The sequence below is a fragment of the Branchiostoma lanceolatum genome, chromosome 7 (genome assembly GCF_035083965.1).
Source record: "Branchiostoma lanceolatum isolate klBraLanc5 chromosome 7, klBraLanc5.hap2, whole genome shotgun sequence".
Taxonomy (NCBI): domain Eukaryota; kingdom Metazoa; phylum Chordata; class Leptocardii; order Amphioxiformes; family Branchiostomatidae; genus Branchiostoma; species Branchiostoma lanceolatum.
In genome coordinates this window covers 8,554,810-8,567,304 of record NC_089728.1, presented here as the reverse complement: position 1 = coordinate 8,567,304, position 12,495 = coordinate 8,554,810, and the positions used below count along the sequence as shown (strand labels likewise).

Here is a 12,495-nt window from a genome sequence, read left to right as displayed (position 1 = left end):
TGCACTTTGTTTTCAGTTGCCATGTTAATCTAAATAGGATGATTGGCTTATGATCGGGGACAACCAATTACCACACAACTGATTAAGCCTGTCGTGTTACAGGCCATACCAATTAAATTTGTTTCTCAATGAAATTGGCATCTGGAAGAATAGACTATATACAATCAGAATTCTACCTGCTTCTTAACATACACATTTTACAACTAACGGCCACCATTATGATTGATGATTTTCATACATCTCTCAGAATTGTTTATCTTTGATTTTCTAAATTTTGTCTGAGAAACAAATAATTTTGTTGAAGTGGCCACAAAAAAGAAGCCAACCCTTTGGTGTAACAGCAATGTGGACACACTTCACACCCTTTCTTCATGAAACACAACCCATAAGGACACAACAGAGGTCAAGTTTCAACCAAAGCAATGGTTTAATAAAAATAATCATAGAACTCCATTTTTCCTTCAGGTCTGTATAAAGAATTAATAAATACACAAGATCGATCCGACAATTAAATAGCTGCATGATTTGTGGAGTCTAGACCTAGGTCCTTCAGAAAATCAACATTCTCAAATTCCTGTTCTGAGGTCACTTAAACATGCAGGGCTGACATCAGCCGATGCACAAGAGAGAGAAAAATGGAAACAAAAAAAAATTCAATCCATCTCACACACCAATAATTTAAATTCCATGGGTAAACAAATAAATACAAAAATTGATATGGCTGAAGTGGTGCACCAAAAAATGTCCAAATCACATGCACATTCTATTTCCTACCTGATCTACATGTACATTCCCACTACATACACCATGCCTTGATCATAATTTACTATTCCTATGTCTCCTCAATGGAAACATTTAAACACCTTTTCACACATGCTCTACCTTGCCTGGGTACCACCTTAAGCCGCCGAGTTAAAATGGCACCAAACAAGACGATCCCTATCCCTTATTACCGAAGTGGGGAAGGAGAGAGTCCAATTCAAACAGTCTGTTTCACAAGACAGGAATAGAGTTAATGACAAGACAATTGAGTAAAAGAAACTACCTAATTGCAGCATTACAGTGTGGCAGTGGATTAAAAGTAATTCAATGTTTTACCAACATTTGCATCAGTTTTCAGGGGAGACACATATTGATTTCTCAAATCATAATCTTGAACAAGTCATAATTGGTAGCTTCAGAAGTTGGTAATGTTTAGAAACAGAGGTTCAAATGGTACCCTCTTCTACCCCAATCCAGAATGTCTGTCAAGTGGAATACATCTGGGCATCTCAGACCAACTTTCACTTCACATATTTCAAGTTAACACCAAGATTGCTTTTTATACAGCCTTGCTGATGCTGACAAGGCCAAAAAGTTTGTCTAGTTTTGTTTAAAGTCAAGCAAATGCATTCCGCTGACAGACATGTATATGATCACATCATCATACCCTCTCATCCCTTTTTCTACAACACATAGGGTACATGCAGCTGCTACAATTATTTACAGACAAGAAACACAAGTACAGTTGCATTCATTTGCATCCCAGAGGCTGTGAAAATACACACCATCTTTTTTTCTACTACTTCTTATTTATCTTCTGCTGCATTGACTACAATTTTCCCTGAAAAATATTTCAAACTTTCCCAAAGAGCTCTTCTTCAAGACACAATAGTTACTGGCGCTTTGAGTCTGAAAAATGGTTCTGGTGATTCTGGATCAACAAAAGGTGACGAAGTCCTGGCAACATATGTACACAGTTTCCACAGATATGAGTAAAATCACCTCTTTATGTACACGGAACATGTTGCACCTCTGGTGGTGGGTGTAGAAATGGTTTGCTTCTAAAGAGCTTGAGTACAAAACGGTGGCAAAACACTGCTGGGTCCCTCTCTGGCAAGGGTTCAGTGACAGAAGGCAAGTGAAGCACTGTAAGGAAAGGGCTCAGATGGGCACAACATCATGTAAGGCCGCCCAAAGTCTGAACCACATCTGGCCCACAGATTGTCTATGTACAAAGACGACTTGTGTGATGGTATCTTGTGACTGTTATCTAAGCCTGGGTTCCACAATAAGATCTGTACATGGCTCGGATAATCTGTATCAATATATCCTTTAAAGAGTTTCACTGTGACTGTATACATGCATGGAAATATCTCACTTGTGTTGAAGTGTTGTACTATATTTAGAGCAACATCAGTTGTTTGAAAGGCCAGGAATTACAGACTCCTTCCTTAAAGTTCATTTATCCATTCCACCGCTATAAAATTACTTCCTCTCAGAATGCTGCAATATTTGAAAGACTCTTTCTCATTCAGCTTCCTCCATTCTTTACAAAACCCCTTGAGTGGCAATCTACTTGCTACTGCATTGCAACGTTGTAGACGGTTTGAACCAGCCAGCATGTCATGTGGAAGCCTCAGCACTATTCAGCTCTTCTTCCTCCTGAGGACTCAGCGTGTCTTCACTGACGACATTACTGTTGTTGTTATTGCTATTCCCGCTGCCCCCGTTAGTCCTTTCGGTTACGTTTGTCTTGCTAGGTGATGCGGAGCTTGGTGACACGGGTTCAGACGGAGCAGAGCGCGTGCCCTCAGACTTCACACTCCGTGGAGACAGGCTTCCCATTGAATCTTGTTCCTCCGTGTTTGGCGCTGCGATCCCGTTGGCCAGGCCTGCGTGTAGGAATCCCGGCAGGAAGGCTGGGTTCATCATGAAGGGGTTTGGCCAGAACAGGCCCTGCTGTCCCGGCATGACCAGTGGTGTGGGGAGAGAGGTGGCGGTAGACGTGGCAGACGTCCCAGTGGCTGCTGCCGAGGAACTGGGACTAGCCTTCTCTTGTGGTGATGAATCTGTTGTAGGTGAGGTAGTTGAGGTAGAAGATGTTGGAAGAGGCAGCCCCAGGCCGCCGAAGCCGAACATGGGTGGCATGGCCATCCCTGGGAGCCCTGGGAAAGGCGTCATGGCAGACAGCCCAGCCAGGCTGGCCATGCCTGCTGGGAGCTGCATGTCCCTGGTGGCTGCCATCAGGCCTCCAAACGGCTGCTGTGGGAACGGGGCGGTGACTGCAGTGTCAGTTTTCCCTGAGTTCTTCTGGATCCTGTGGTGCTGGTCAACCGGGAGGTATTTCTGTGAACAGACAGGGGAATAAGCAGTCAGCATAGAGCAGCATCTTCACAGGATTTTTGTCAGTATAAAAAAATGTGCATTTTGTGCTACAAGCAGCAGGAAGAAATTTTTACAAATAACTTTCAGAAAAATCTGTACATAATTTCAGTCAATGCACTCCCAAGTATTTACTTATTGGAGTAGTACATATGGTATACAACTTCGTCAAACCGAAGAAAAAAAAGGTAGAAGAAGAGGCTGAACCTTTGCAATGTGTTCCCAGTCTGCTGCAATGTCAAAACCTGGATTTTTGTTCAGCCACTCATCTAGATCCATCAACTGTGGGGCAGCAAGACCGCCAATCTGCAAAATACAAGATAGAAACATTTTCAGAATGAACAATATGAAACTGTTTTTGATTTTGCAGCAATACCTCCTTGACCCTTATTGCTGGATGAAGGGCACATCAACACTGGCACAGAACTGTGAGCAATGTTTAGCATCTTTGTTAGTCAAAAATGATAGCTGTACATTGGTACAAGGCAGAAAGTATTCCAGGAAAGTTTGTCACCTTCTTTCCAGTCTTCCTGTTGACGACCATGACCCTCTCCTCTCCTGTCAGGTTGTCAGGGTCCAGTTTGTTGGGGTTGGGGCAGCGATGGCGCTTCTTCTTCATCTTAGGCGTCCCCTCCATATCTGGCTGCTGTGGGGACAAAAGAATGTACTGTTGAGGACCATCAGAACACTTAACCAGTACATTCACACACACACTAATAACAGTTAAAACTTAAAAGAGCCGGTCATTCTCCAAAACAAATTTACATTGGATGTAGTAGCTGACAAAATTACTACAGTATACTCCTTTATAATAACAGATATAGCATACAGGGAATTAAATCTATCCAAAAGTCACAAACAAGATGTAAAAGAGACATAAAAAAACAGAACAAGACCACAGTAGCTGACATACAGGCATGACTCCATCCTGCAGGTGTGGGGAGGGGGGTGGTGGATAGTCCACCTCCCAGCCAGGGTGCTCCTTCAGCCAGTCCAGGAGGTCACAGTTCAGCGGGGCTGCCAGGCCAGAGAGACGTTCTCCCTTCACCTTGTTGATCACCGGAATAGGCACATCTACAACATGGAACACAGCTGATTAAAAGTTGCAATTATATACAGCTATTTCTTTTGCTTTTTCTAACTTTAAGCAATACTTCTGCACTAAAGGTTACAACTTCAAAATTTGTTCAAGGTTGTTTACTAGTCCTTGTCTCATCACATCACTCGAGATGGTTTCCATCTTTCTTGTTACCAGTATTTATCATTAGATTCATTAGTCATGTATTCACATAATAATATTCATGCAAAGGTTGCTACAAATCACATATTAGTACAATGATGCTGATGGACTCTTACCTGGTCCCAGTCTGCTGGGAGACCAAGATTCTAACTCCTTGTGTTTACGTTTTCTCCTTCTCCTCTTTACCTCCACCTCAATAGCTTCTCCATGCTCATTCTGTAACAGAAGATCACATTTTTCAATACAAAGCTTCTGTTACTTTTATACATACTTCACAAAGATGTGTCAAGTCCAATTAGTCAAAGTGTCTAAGAGTTATAAAAGATAAACACTAAAACATGGGGTGAGCACTGCAACCTTTATGCAATTCAATGAAGTCAGCCACTGCAAAATCCTTTGAACAGTCTAAGTACACAGAAAGTCTATCAGCCACATAGACAGTCTAGACAGTGTATCAGCCACATGCCTGTACTATATCTTAAATTACAGCTCAGAAATATCTACCGAACTGAAAAAAATCCAAGGTCCCTAACTTACAATAATAATCTTTGTCTTCTTTGGTTTCTCTTCCTTGTCGTGTTTCGGCTTGCGCCCTCTCCTCTTCTTGACAGGCACCTCCACTCCATTGACAAGACCAGCCAAGCTGAGAGCCAGGCCATCATGGGCAGAGCTGGTGGGGAGGACTTTGTGGGCCATAACAGGCAGGGAGCCTGGTGATCTGAGTAATGAATCCTGAGATTTAAGTAAGGCATTTTTGGAGGCAGCCAGGGAGGTGGCCGAGTCGAAGGAGGTGGACCTGGGCATGCTGAGGTCCTGAGGCTGGTCGTCTGAGGGCAGCGTGCCGGCGCTGGCCTGCTGCATCTTTCTCCTCATCTCCTCGTACATCATGTCCGCCAGACGCCGCTTCGCCTCTGCAATAGGAAAGCACAATTTCATATATCAAATAGCTCAGCTGTGTCATTTCAGCTACTACTGTTTCAGGAATATGTCCCGCAAGCAAGGCATCATCTTCCCCATAACAGACTCCTTTTAACTTTTCCATACCCACACACATTTGTGTAAAAATAGTGAAATGGCAAATGTTCAAATCATGCCCACCCTCACCTTTGTCTGCCTCTATCTCAGCTCTCTTTCTTCTCTTCCTCTTCTTGACAATGAACCTGCTTGCATCACCCTGAAATACAAAATTCGGAATTGAGTACTGAATTCCAACATTACAGCAAAGGATTTCCTTTAAGAGTCTTGGTGATGATGAACACACGGTGACAGGGCATTGACACTACTGAAAGTTCAGAGCACACAATTCTACACTTTGTACATTCAGGATGATATTCTCAGTCACTATTGCTACGTACCGGTGTGCTGTCCATGCCCTCAGTCCCTGACCCCAGTGGTGTGGCTGCCCCGCTGTTCTCTGCACCACTGTCCAGGCTGCGTGGGGTGATGGGTGTTAGTGGTTCCATGATGATGCGTCTGGTGATGGGCCACTTTCCATTCAACACAGCCTGGCAGATGTGGTCACATCTCTGGATCAGAACCTTGTCCTGGGGCACGAGTACAAAAAAATTTGTTTAAGCACCATTTAAAGACGCAGTTCGTATGTCAAGCCATAGCAAAACAACACTGCACTGCCATCAAACAAAAAAGAACCATGCTTTGTCCTTAGTCTGAGGTTGGCTGCTTCACCCTTTTTTGCTCCATCTCAAATTAGAACCAATTTTCTACTTAAAAAGATCAACCATTACGACTTCTTTAAGAACTTCAGGAAGATGGGTATCACAAGTGTGATGGATAAGAATGGTGACATAGCACTGGTACAGAAGAACAACCCTTACCTTAGGCCACCTCAACTGCTGCATGTGTGACAGCAGCTGTGCTACCGTAGGTTCCCCCATGCCGTCCATGCTGAAGCTGTGCTGACTGTCCTCGCCGTCCTGGTACACAGGTTTCAGGAGAGGCGCTGAGCTCAGGGAGTCCTCCTCCGCCTTCAGTCCCAGCCCATCCATCTCCAACGGCTTGGCAAGTTCACGTTCCAGGAGAGAAGCCCTCTCATCTTTCTCCGGCTTGGCCAACTCCTGCTCCAGAAGAGACAAGGTCTCGTCTTTCTCCTGCTTGAGTAGCTCCTGCTCGTGGTTACCCTCTTCCTGCTCTGACTTTGCCAGCTCCCGTTCCAGGATGGACAAGGAAGGCTTGGTTTCTGTCTCCTCTTTCACTTCTTCTTTGACGACAGGTTTGACGTCTTCTGTCTTCACCACAGGTTTGACATCTGCTTCCTTCTTCATATCCAGATCCATTGGAAAAGCTTCCTCCTTCACTTCTCCCTGTGGTTCTGCCTTAGGGGACAGGTCGTCCATTTTGGTCAGGGTGGGGGGAAGCTCGGGCTTGAGGATGGGTGGGGATAGGGCGGCCAGGCCAGTGAGCCCATTAGGGAGGGAGGGGGTGTCCTTGGGTTCCTTGACTGGCGTGATGGGGAGGTGTGCAGGGTTGGGTGGCAGCTGCTGGGCAACAGGGATGGTGGCGAGTCGAGCATGCGAGTGTTTCTTGTAGATTTCAGCAAACGAGAGAGTCGGGTCACCTAGGATGTGATACTCCGTTCTGCTGACTCCATGTCTGTAATAAAGAATGTGATACAATCCTTGAAAATTATATGACTGACATTTCCATAGCACATCTTGCTACCTCTTGTCTTTTCTTGTAACTTGTCATGTATCTCTGATTTTCTTCTCACTCTATGTTTAGGCCAACGGGTGGCAATACTGAAATTAAATGCAACCACATCCATAAATATGGATCTCAGGTATAAACTCATAGCTATTCATGCAACAGCATTGTGGTATCTGGTCCATGGATCTTAATCCATAAGGCCGAGAAGCAGTGACGATAGTGCTCGATTAATTCAGAGATAACGTACCGGGACATCCCAATGAGCAGGTCCTTGTCATGTTTGCCACTCTCCCACCAGTCGGGCAGGTCGTGTGACGGCAGGCACAGCTTCAGCCTCTCCTCCAGCTGGGGGTGGGGCAGGATCTCCTCACGAACCTTCCGCAGCAGGTCGATACGGAACAGGCAGCGCGACGCTCGCTCCTCCGTAATGGGCTCCACATACAGGTGGTTCCTCTGCTGCTCTGCTTGAATGGAACATAAAAGGTGTTATGCTAATGCTGTTTACATACACAACCTTTTTTCTTTTAGAACAAAATTTTTCGGATGGCTGGGGATACAATGCCAAACAAATTGCAAAGAAGAAATGTATTCAAGGCACTGGATGCATAGCTTGATCAACAGTTGTTAAACTCATTTACAGTAGCACTTTCAACTCTATTACACAATAAGTAGACACAGTAAATATAATCACAAAATCGCCAAACACATTTGGATACCATGACAGCCAGAAGAAGTAGGCACAAAAAATGCACAGCAAGGAAACTACAAGGTGAACAACAACTACACTAGACTTTAGAAACAGAAATTATTTGTCCCGTACCTTCGTCACTTTTCCTCCTGCGGCCACAGACCCGCTCACACATGGAGCGGAAGGCCAGGTAGTACTCAGTCATGTTCTGGTCGTACTTCTTGTCCAGCCGGGCAATGCTGCGGAAGCGGTCCCAGGCGTACTTCTGCTTGGTGCGGTCAAACTCCACACCAAATGTTGACACCACACGGTAGAAGTCTGCTTCCTCTCTTCTGGACCATCTGAAATTCAAGTGTTTCAAAAACCTTACTAATGTATCTATGTAACCTTCCAGCTATCAGAAACTTTCAGTGCTGTACTTTCACACCTGACATAACTAACAGACACTATTGTGACTGTTAAGAATGGTATTAAAATAAACAGTACTATGGAAGTTGGCCAAGCATTATTTTTTCGAGGATGACAACTTCAGCTTTAAAGGTAAAAAAAAAAACCTGACAAGAAGCTTCCTATCTGAGATCTGTAAGTGTAATTGAAGTGCTTCACAAAGGCGACGTTGGATAAGATATGTAGTGTACCTTTGTGCCATCTCTCTTCGCCTCAGCTCCTTCTGTCTGATGGCCTCCTCAAAGCGTTCCTTCCGCAGCAGCTCTTTCTGTGGTGGGAAGATGATGAGAAAGTTTTAAGTAAAATATCTCATCGAAATCTAACAATTGAAATCTAACAATCTAAAGTCTCTTTCAGAGATTATTGTACAAGACATGACAGCTAATGTTGCTAAATGCTCACATTTGTTTTCCATACATGTCTCAAAAAGTGACCACCATGTTTTTAGTTACCAACTCTATCCCAGTTCTATTCCACACTTTTTGGATTATTGTCAGATTGCACACTTAAGAGCCTAGGGAAATAGTGTTCACATAAAGTCTTTCCAGATGGAGTCGGAGTAATGGCATACCTTTTCCCTCATGGCAGCCTTCAGTTGCTGCTTCTTGTGACTTCGTTGGTACGACGTGATGATACGACGGAGACGGGTGTTCATGTCTGATGGGGTGGGGAATGGCAGTTTCCCTTCATTGACTGTAACAAGAACATGGCAGATTCCAGCGATTATTACCTTTGCAGATTATGCAAAAATCCACCAGAGGGCAATTTCCTACTTCCTGTTCTAAAATATAAGCTTGGCAGAAGTTGTATTGTGTAATTAAGTTTGAGAAATTTAACTACAAATGAGTTTAAGGTACTCCTAAACCCGGGCTGAGGCATATGCTGATAAAAAATTATTTCCATTAGACCTGGTGCTTTATAAGACCTATTTTTATAATCTATAATGTTTTTCCCTTTAATGTCACAATTTAACTCCTAAATTGAAGGGTAAAGTTGCAGTTTTCATGCCTCAGTACGGAGGGGGGATCATGGACAACAGCCTACTCCGCCCCCCTGGGGAGCCCAGATGGTCCCAGCTGGTCCCGTGGCGGGAAAACAAGAGGCCGCTACGCCAATCAGGCTGCGCTAAGTGGATGACGACACGACTAATGGAGAATCCCCAAAGCTGTGCCAAGTGTGCATTTCCCGATTGAGTATTTGTAATAAACTGTACTGGTCTGAATTGCACGGATATGTGAACAACTACCACAAAAGAACTAGGTTCCATTCAGTAACGTTCATTTTTCTTCTTCATAAATCCATTGCCTGCAAACTCTGATCTAAAGTTACAGTAAGGACTGTCTTTCTTGGATCGAGGGATGTACATCGTAGAGCGACGTAACATAATGTTCCGACTTCACGGCATAATTTTCAACAAAAAGCTTGACTGCACCGATATAAGTATGACAATAGAACTAAATTTCAGTAAGTTAGGTTCATTTTTATTAGTAAAAACTTCAAACAGCGATCACGGAGTTACACAAATATTATCGCCAACTTCACAGCATATCGACAAATAAAGTTTACTAAGCAATAACTTCCGAAAACGTTACATACATGTCGATATTTTGTAGATACAACATCGAACGTGAAATAAGCAGATGTCTGGGCAAATATACAGAATCATCATAATTTTGATTTTGAGACCCAGCTTCACTTCGGACAAGTATATTTACGAATGTTCAACAATTAGCCCAAAAATCCCATACCACATCCAGCCATGCTATCTATCCCGACCACCAATTCAACATCGTTGATCGCCAAGCCGCGTAAAAGCTGTTTTTGTCGCGACAAAACGCGCGTATGTCCGTGCATCTTTGATCTTCACGGCATGCACGGCATACTATTTTCGACAACAATGGGGTCGAGACGTGTCCGGCGTCAGAAACAAGTCTGTAACTCCAGAAAACCCGAGTAGGATTCCTCTAGAAAGGCCTCAGAATAATCGTAAAGACTTCTCCCACGAAGCTCTGTAGGATAGAGCCCGGTAAACGACTGTCTTCCGGGCTAAATCTCGTCCCGAAGCGGACAGCGCAGATCGCCGGGCTCGAGAGGTCCGCCATTTTGTTTTTGTGGCGTGTTTTGGCTGTTCTTCACTCCCTCCGGAAAACTTTTATCCATGTTTTGCCTTCTAAATCCGCCAGGAAGCGCTTTTTGAAAGGTCACTGACCCTCATTTAACAGGAAGTGATCGGGCCCGTGGAATGCGGCCAAAAAAACAGCGATTTCGACACTTTTACGCCCCCTGAAGGGGAAAAACGTTACATATACAATAGATATATGATTTTCAAAACGAATCCATGGTAAAACTACGTATGAAATATGGGGGAAAAGGTCATTTTTGTGGAGATAACCCTCCAAACTAAACCGTCAAATTTCGCCGAAACAATGCCGTGCTATTTGAGTAGGTGAAGGCTGGCTGCATAGGGGGCAATAAATATAACCGAAAAAAATTCCTAAAAAATCAGCATTTGAAAATATGAGAGAGAAAAAACATGATATTTTTACTATTACCATTATGTACATTTCTGAGAAATACCATTGATTTTTACCCAAGCTCTAGCCTGGAAATTCGATTTTTCTCAAAATGGGCGTGGCCCCATTACTATTGATGACGTCATCGTGAAGTCATAAAAATTTGCATAAATTACCGTCTTGCAACAAGGTATTATGTTACATAAGCTCAAAGTCCATAGTTAACTGCAACATATAGTTTGATATACCCTTTGAATTCCTCAGCCGGGGTTTAGGCGTACCTTAAACGGCAGTTTTACCTGTGGGGTCAATGTTGTCCATGATTGGCTGCCGGCGCCTCCTGCTTTTCCGAGGCGTGTCCTCGTCATCATCATCGCCGTACGTCAGGCTGTCAGGGTCTGAGTCCTCCTGTGGAAGACAAGCATGCTTCCTGTTATACTGCTGTCATGCTCAACACTGTCACTTTGAATGCTACTTGATAATCTGTTTGATACTATACCATATGTTTCATGTCTGTACCATTAAATCGCAATCATACATACCTCATCATCTTGGAAAGGCTTTCTCTTTGGTTTGTATTCAGGGTCCTGGTCATCATCATTGTAGCCCCTGTGTGGAACAGAGTGCACTGGTTAGACTAGAACCTACATGTAACATATATGAAATACTGGAATCAATCTTTTTCATATTGCAAAATAACACAAAGAAACACAGTCTTTGTCTTCACTATCAGTATCCCACGAGAGCCTGGACATTGCAACTTGTAAGCAAAAGTAGATCTGCAGTCACTTGACTAAGTTACAACTGTCCTATAGCATATAAATATAGACATAACACAAGATATACATGATAAGCAGACACTGATCCACTGTGTCCAGTTCATCACAACAAACCATAACAAAGGATTCAATCTGCAGCAGTCTAATAAAGGAATAGAAAAAATGGTCTGAAGCACTTACACATCGTCTGCATCTGCTTCCTCCTGGGCCTGCTCGGCCGCCATGACCTTCCCATCCGGCGGCCCGCATCTCGCCAGGAAACACAGCGTGGGGTCCGCACGGATGAAGTTGTACTTCTCATAGCCTCCAGGAAAGAAAGGGTTAACAGCAGCATGTTAGCAGAGGCCTTTGATGGCTACTGGGCCAACCTTGGAGGCAGGAACAATCTTGTTCAGATATCGATCATTGACATCACATTTGTGTCAGTGTCTAACGCGTGCAATGTGTTGTAATCATCACAAGATGTTTTGATCTTTTGAATTCTCAAAATAAAACGCTGTATGCCATGCATACTTGAGTCAGGATTCAACAGAAAAAAACACCAAGCGAACTTCATGCTTGTGTTATAACTTTTTTGGAATGAGGAGTTAGAAACCCATAACTAAAAGGATTCCATGGAAAGAAAGCAAAGATGGGATGAGAACAAAACCACTGGCAGGCATCTCAACACAAATGTGAAGTCACCAATCAAGATAAAGGCAGCTTTGAAAAACGAAGGGCACACCCATAATGCAATGTCAAACCAAGACAAAAAATAAAAAGGTTGGGCTTGGATTGAGGTGCAACTTAGCATTTCCCAAAATCCACCATGCAAGTTTTCTAACCTCAAAGGAAGAACAAAACAAACAAAACAAGACCCCGTTCACACTCTAAAAATGAATCGGATTAAACATCGAAACCGATTAAAATGACCCGATCTGAACCAATGGGATTGGCGAAGAGCCGTGTGAACGCAAAAATTGGTTCCGTTCGAGTTTGAATGGGATCCGATGTTTAATCCCATACGTTTTTTTTTAGTGT

The 12,495-nt window shown here is 43.5% G+C and overlaps 1 protein-coding gene across 3 annotated transcripts in view; it reads right to left on the bottom strand.

Moving 5' to 3' along the window:
* Positions 1–403: 403 nt before the first annotated feature.
* The window catches only part of LOC136439021 (chromodomain-helicase-DNA-binding protein 8-like), a 43,756-nt gene continuing 31,664 nt past the window's right edge, over positions 404–12,495 (bottom strand). For 2 of the 3 annotated variants that reach the window (XM_066434123.1, XM_066434125.1), the window contains exons 30-45: positions 11,656–11,779; positions 11,239–11,305; positions 10,996–11,104; positions 8,755–8,876; positions 8,375–8,451; positions 7,869–8,077; positions 7,296–7,512; positions 6,220–6,994; positions 5,740–5,928; positions 5,489–5,558; positions 4,922–5,295; positions 4,501–4,600; positions 4,058–4,218; positions 3,659–3,790; positions 3,352–3,450; positions 404–3,108 (exon numbers count right to left, since the gene is read on the bottom strand). In XM_066434123.1, the coding sequence (XP_066290220.1) occupies positions 2,386–3,108; positions 3,352–3,450; positions 3,659–3,790; positions 4,058–4,218; positions 4,501–4,600; positions 4,922–5,295; positions 5,489–5,558; positions 5,740–5,928; positions 6,220–6,994; positions 7,296–7,512; positions 7,869–8,077; positions 8,375–8,451; positions 8,755–8,876; positions 10,996–11,104; positions 11,239–11,305; positions 11,656–11,779 (3,548 nt within the window). In that variant the 3' untranslated portion in view covers positions 404–2,385. The remainder of the gene's footprint in view (positions 3,109–3,351; positions 3,451–3,658; positions 3,791–4,057; positions 4,219–4,500; positions 4,601–4,921; positions 5,296–5,488; positions 5,559–5,739; positions 5,929–6,219; positions 6,995–7,295; positions 7,513–7,868; positions 8,078–8,374; positions 8,452–8,754; positions 8,877–10,995; positions 11,105–11,238; positions 11,306–11,655; positions 11,780–12,495) is intronic. The other variant, XM_066434124.1, reaches the window with a different exon arrangement.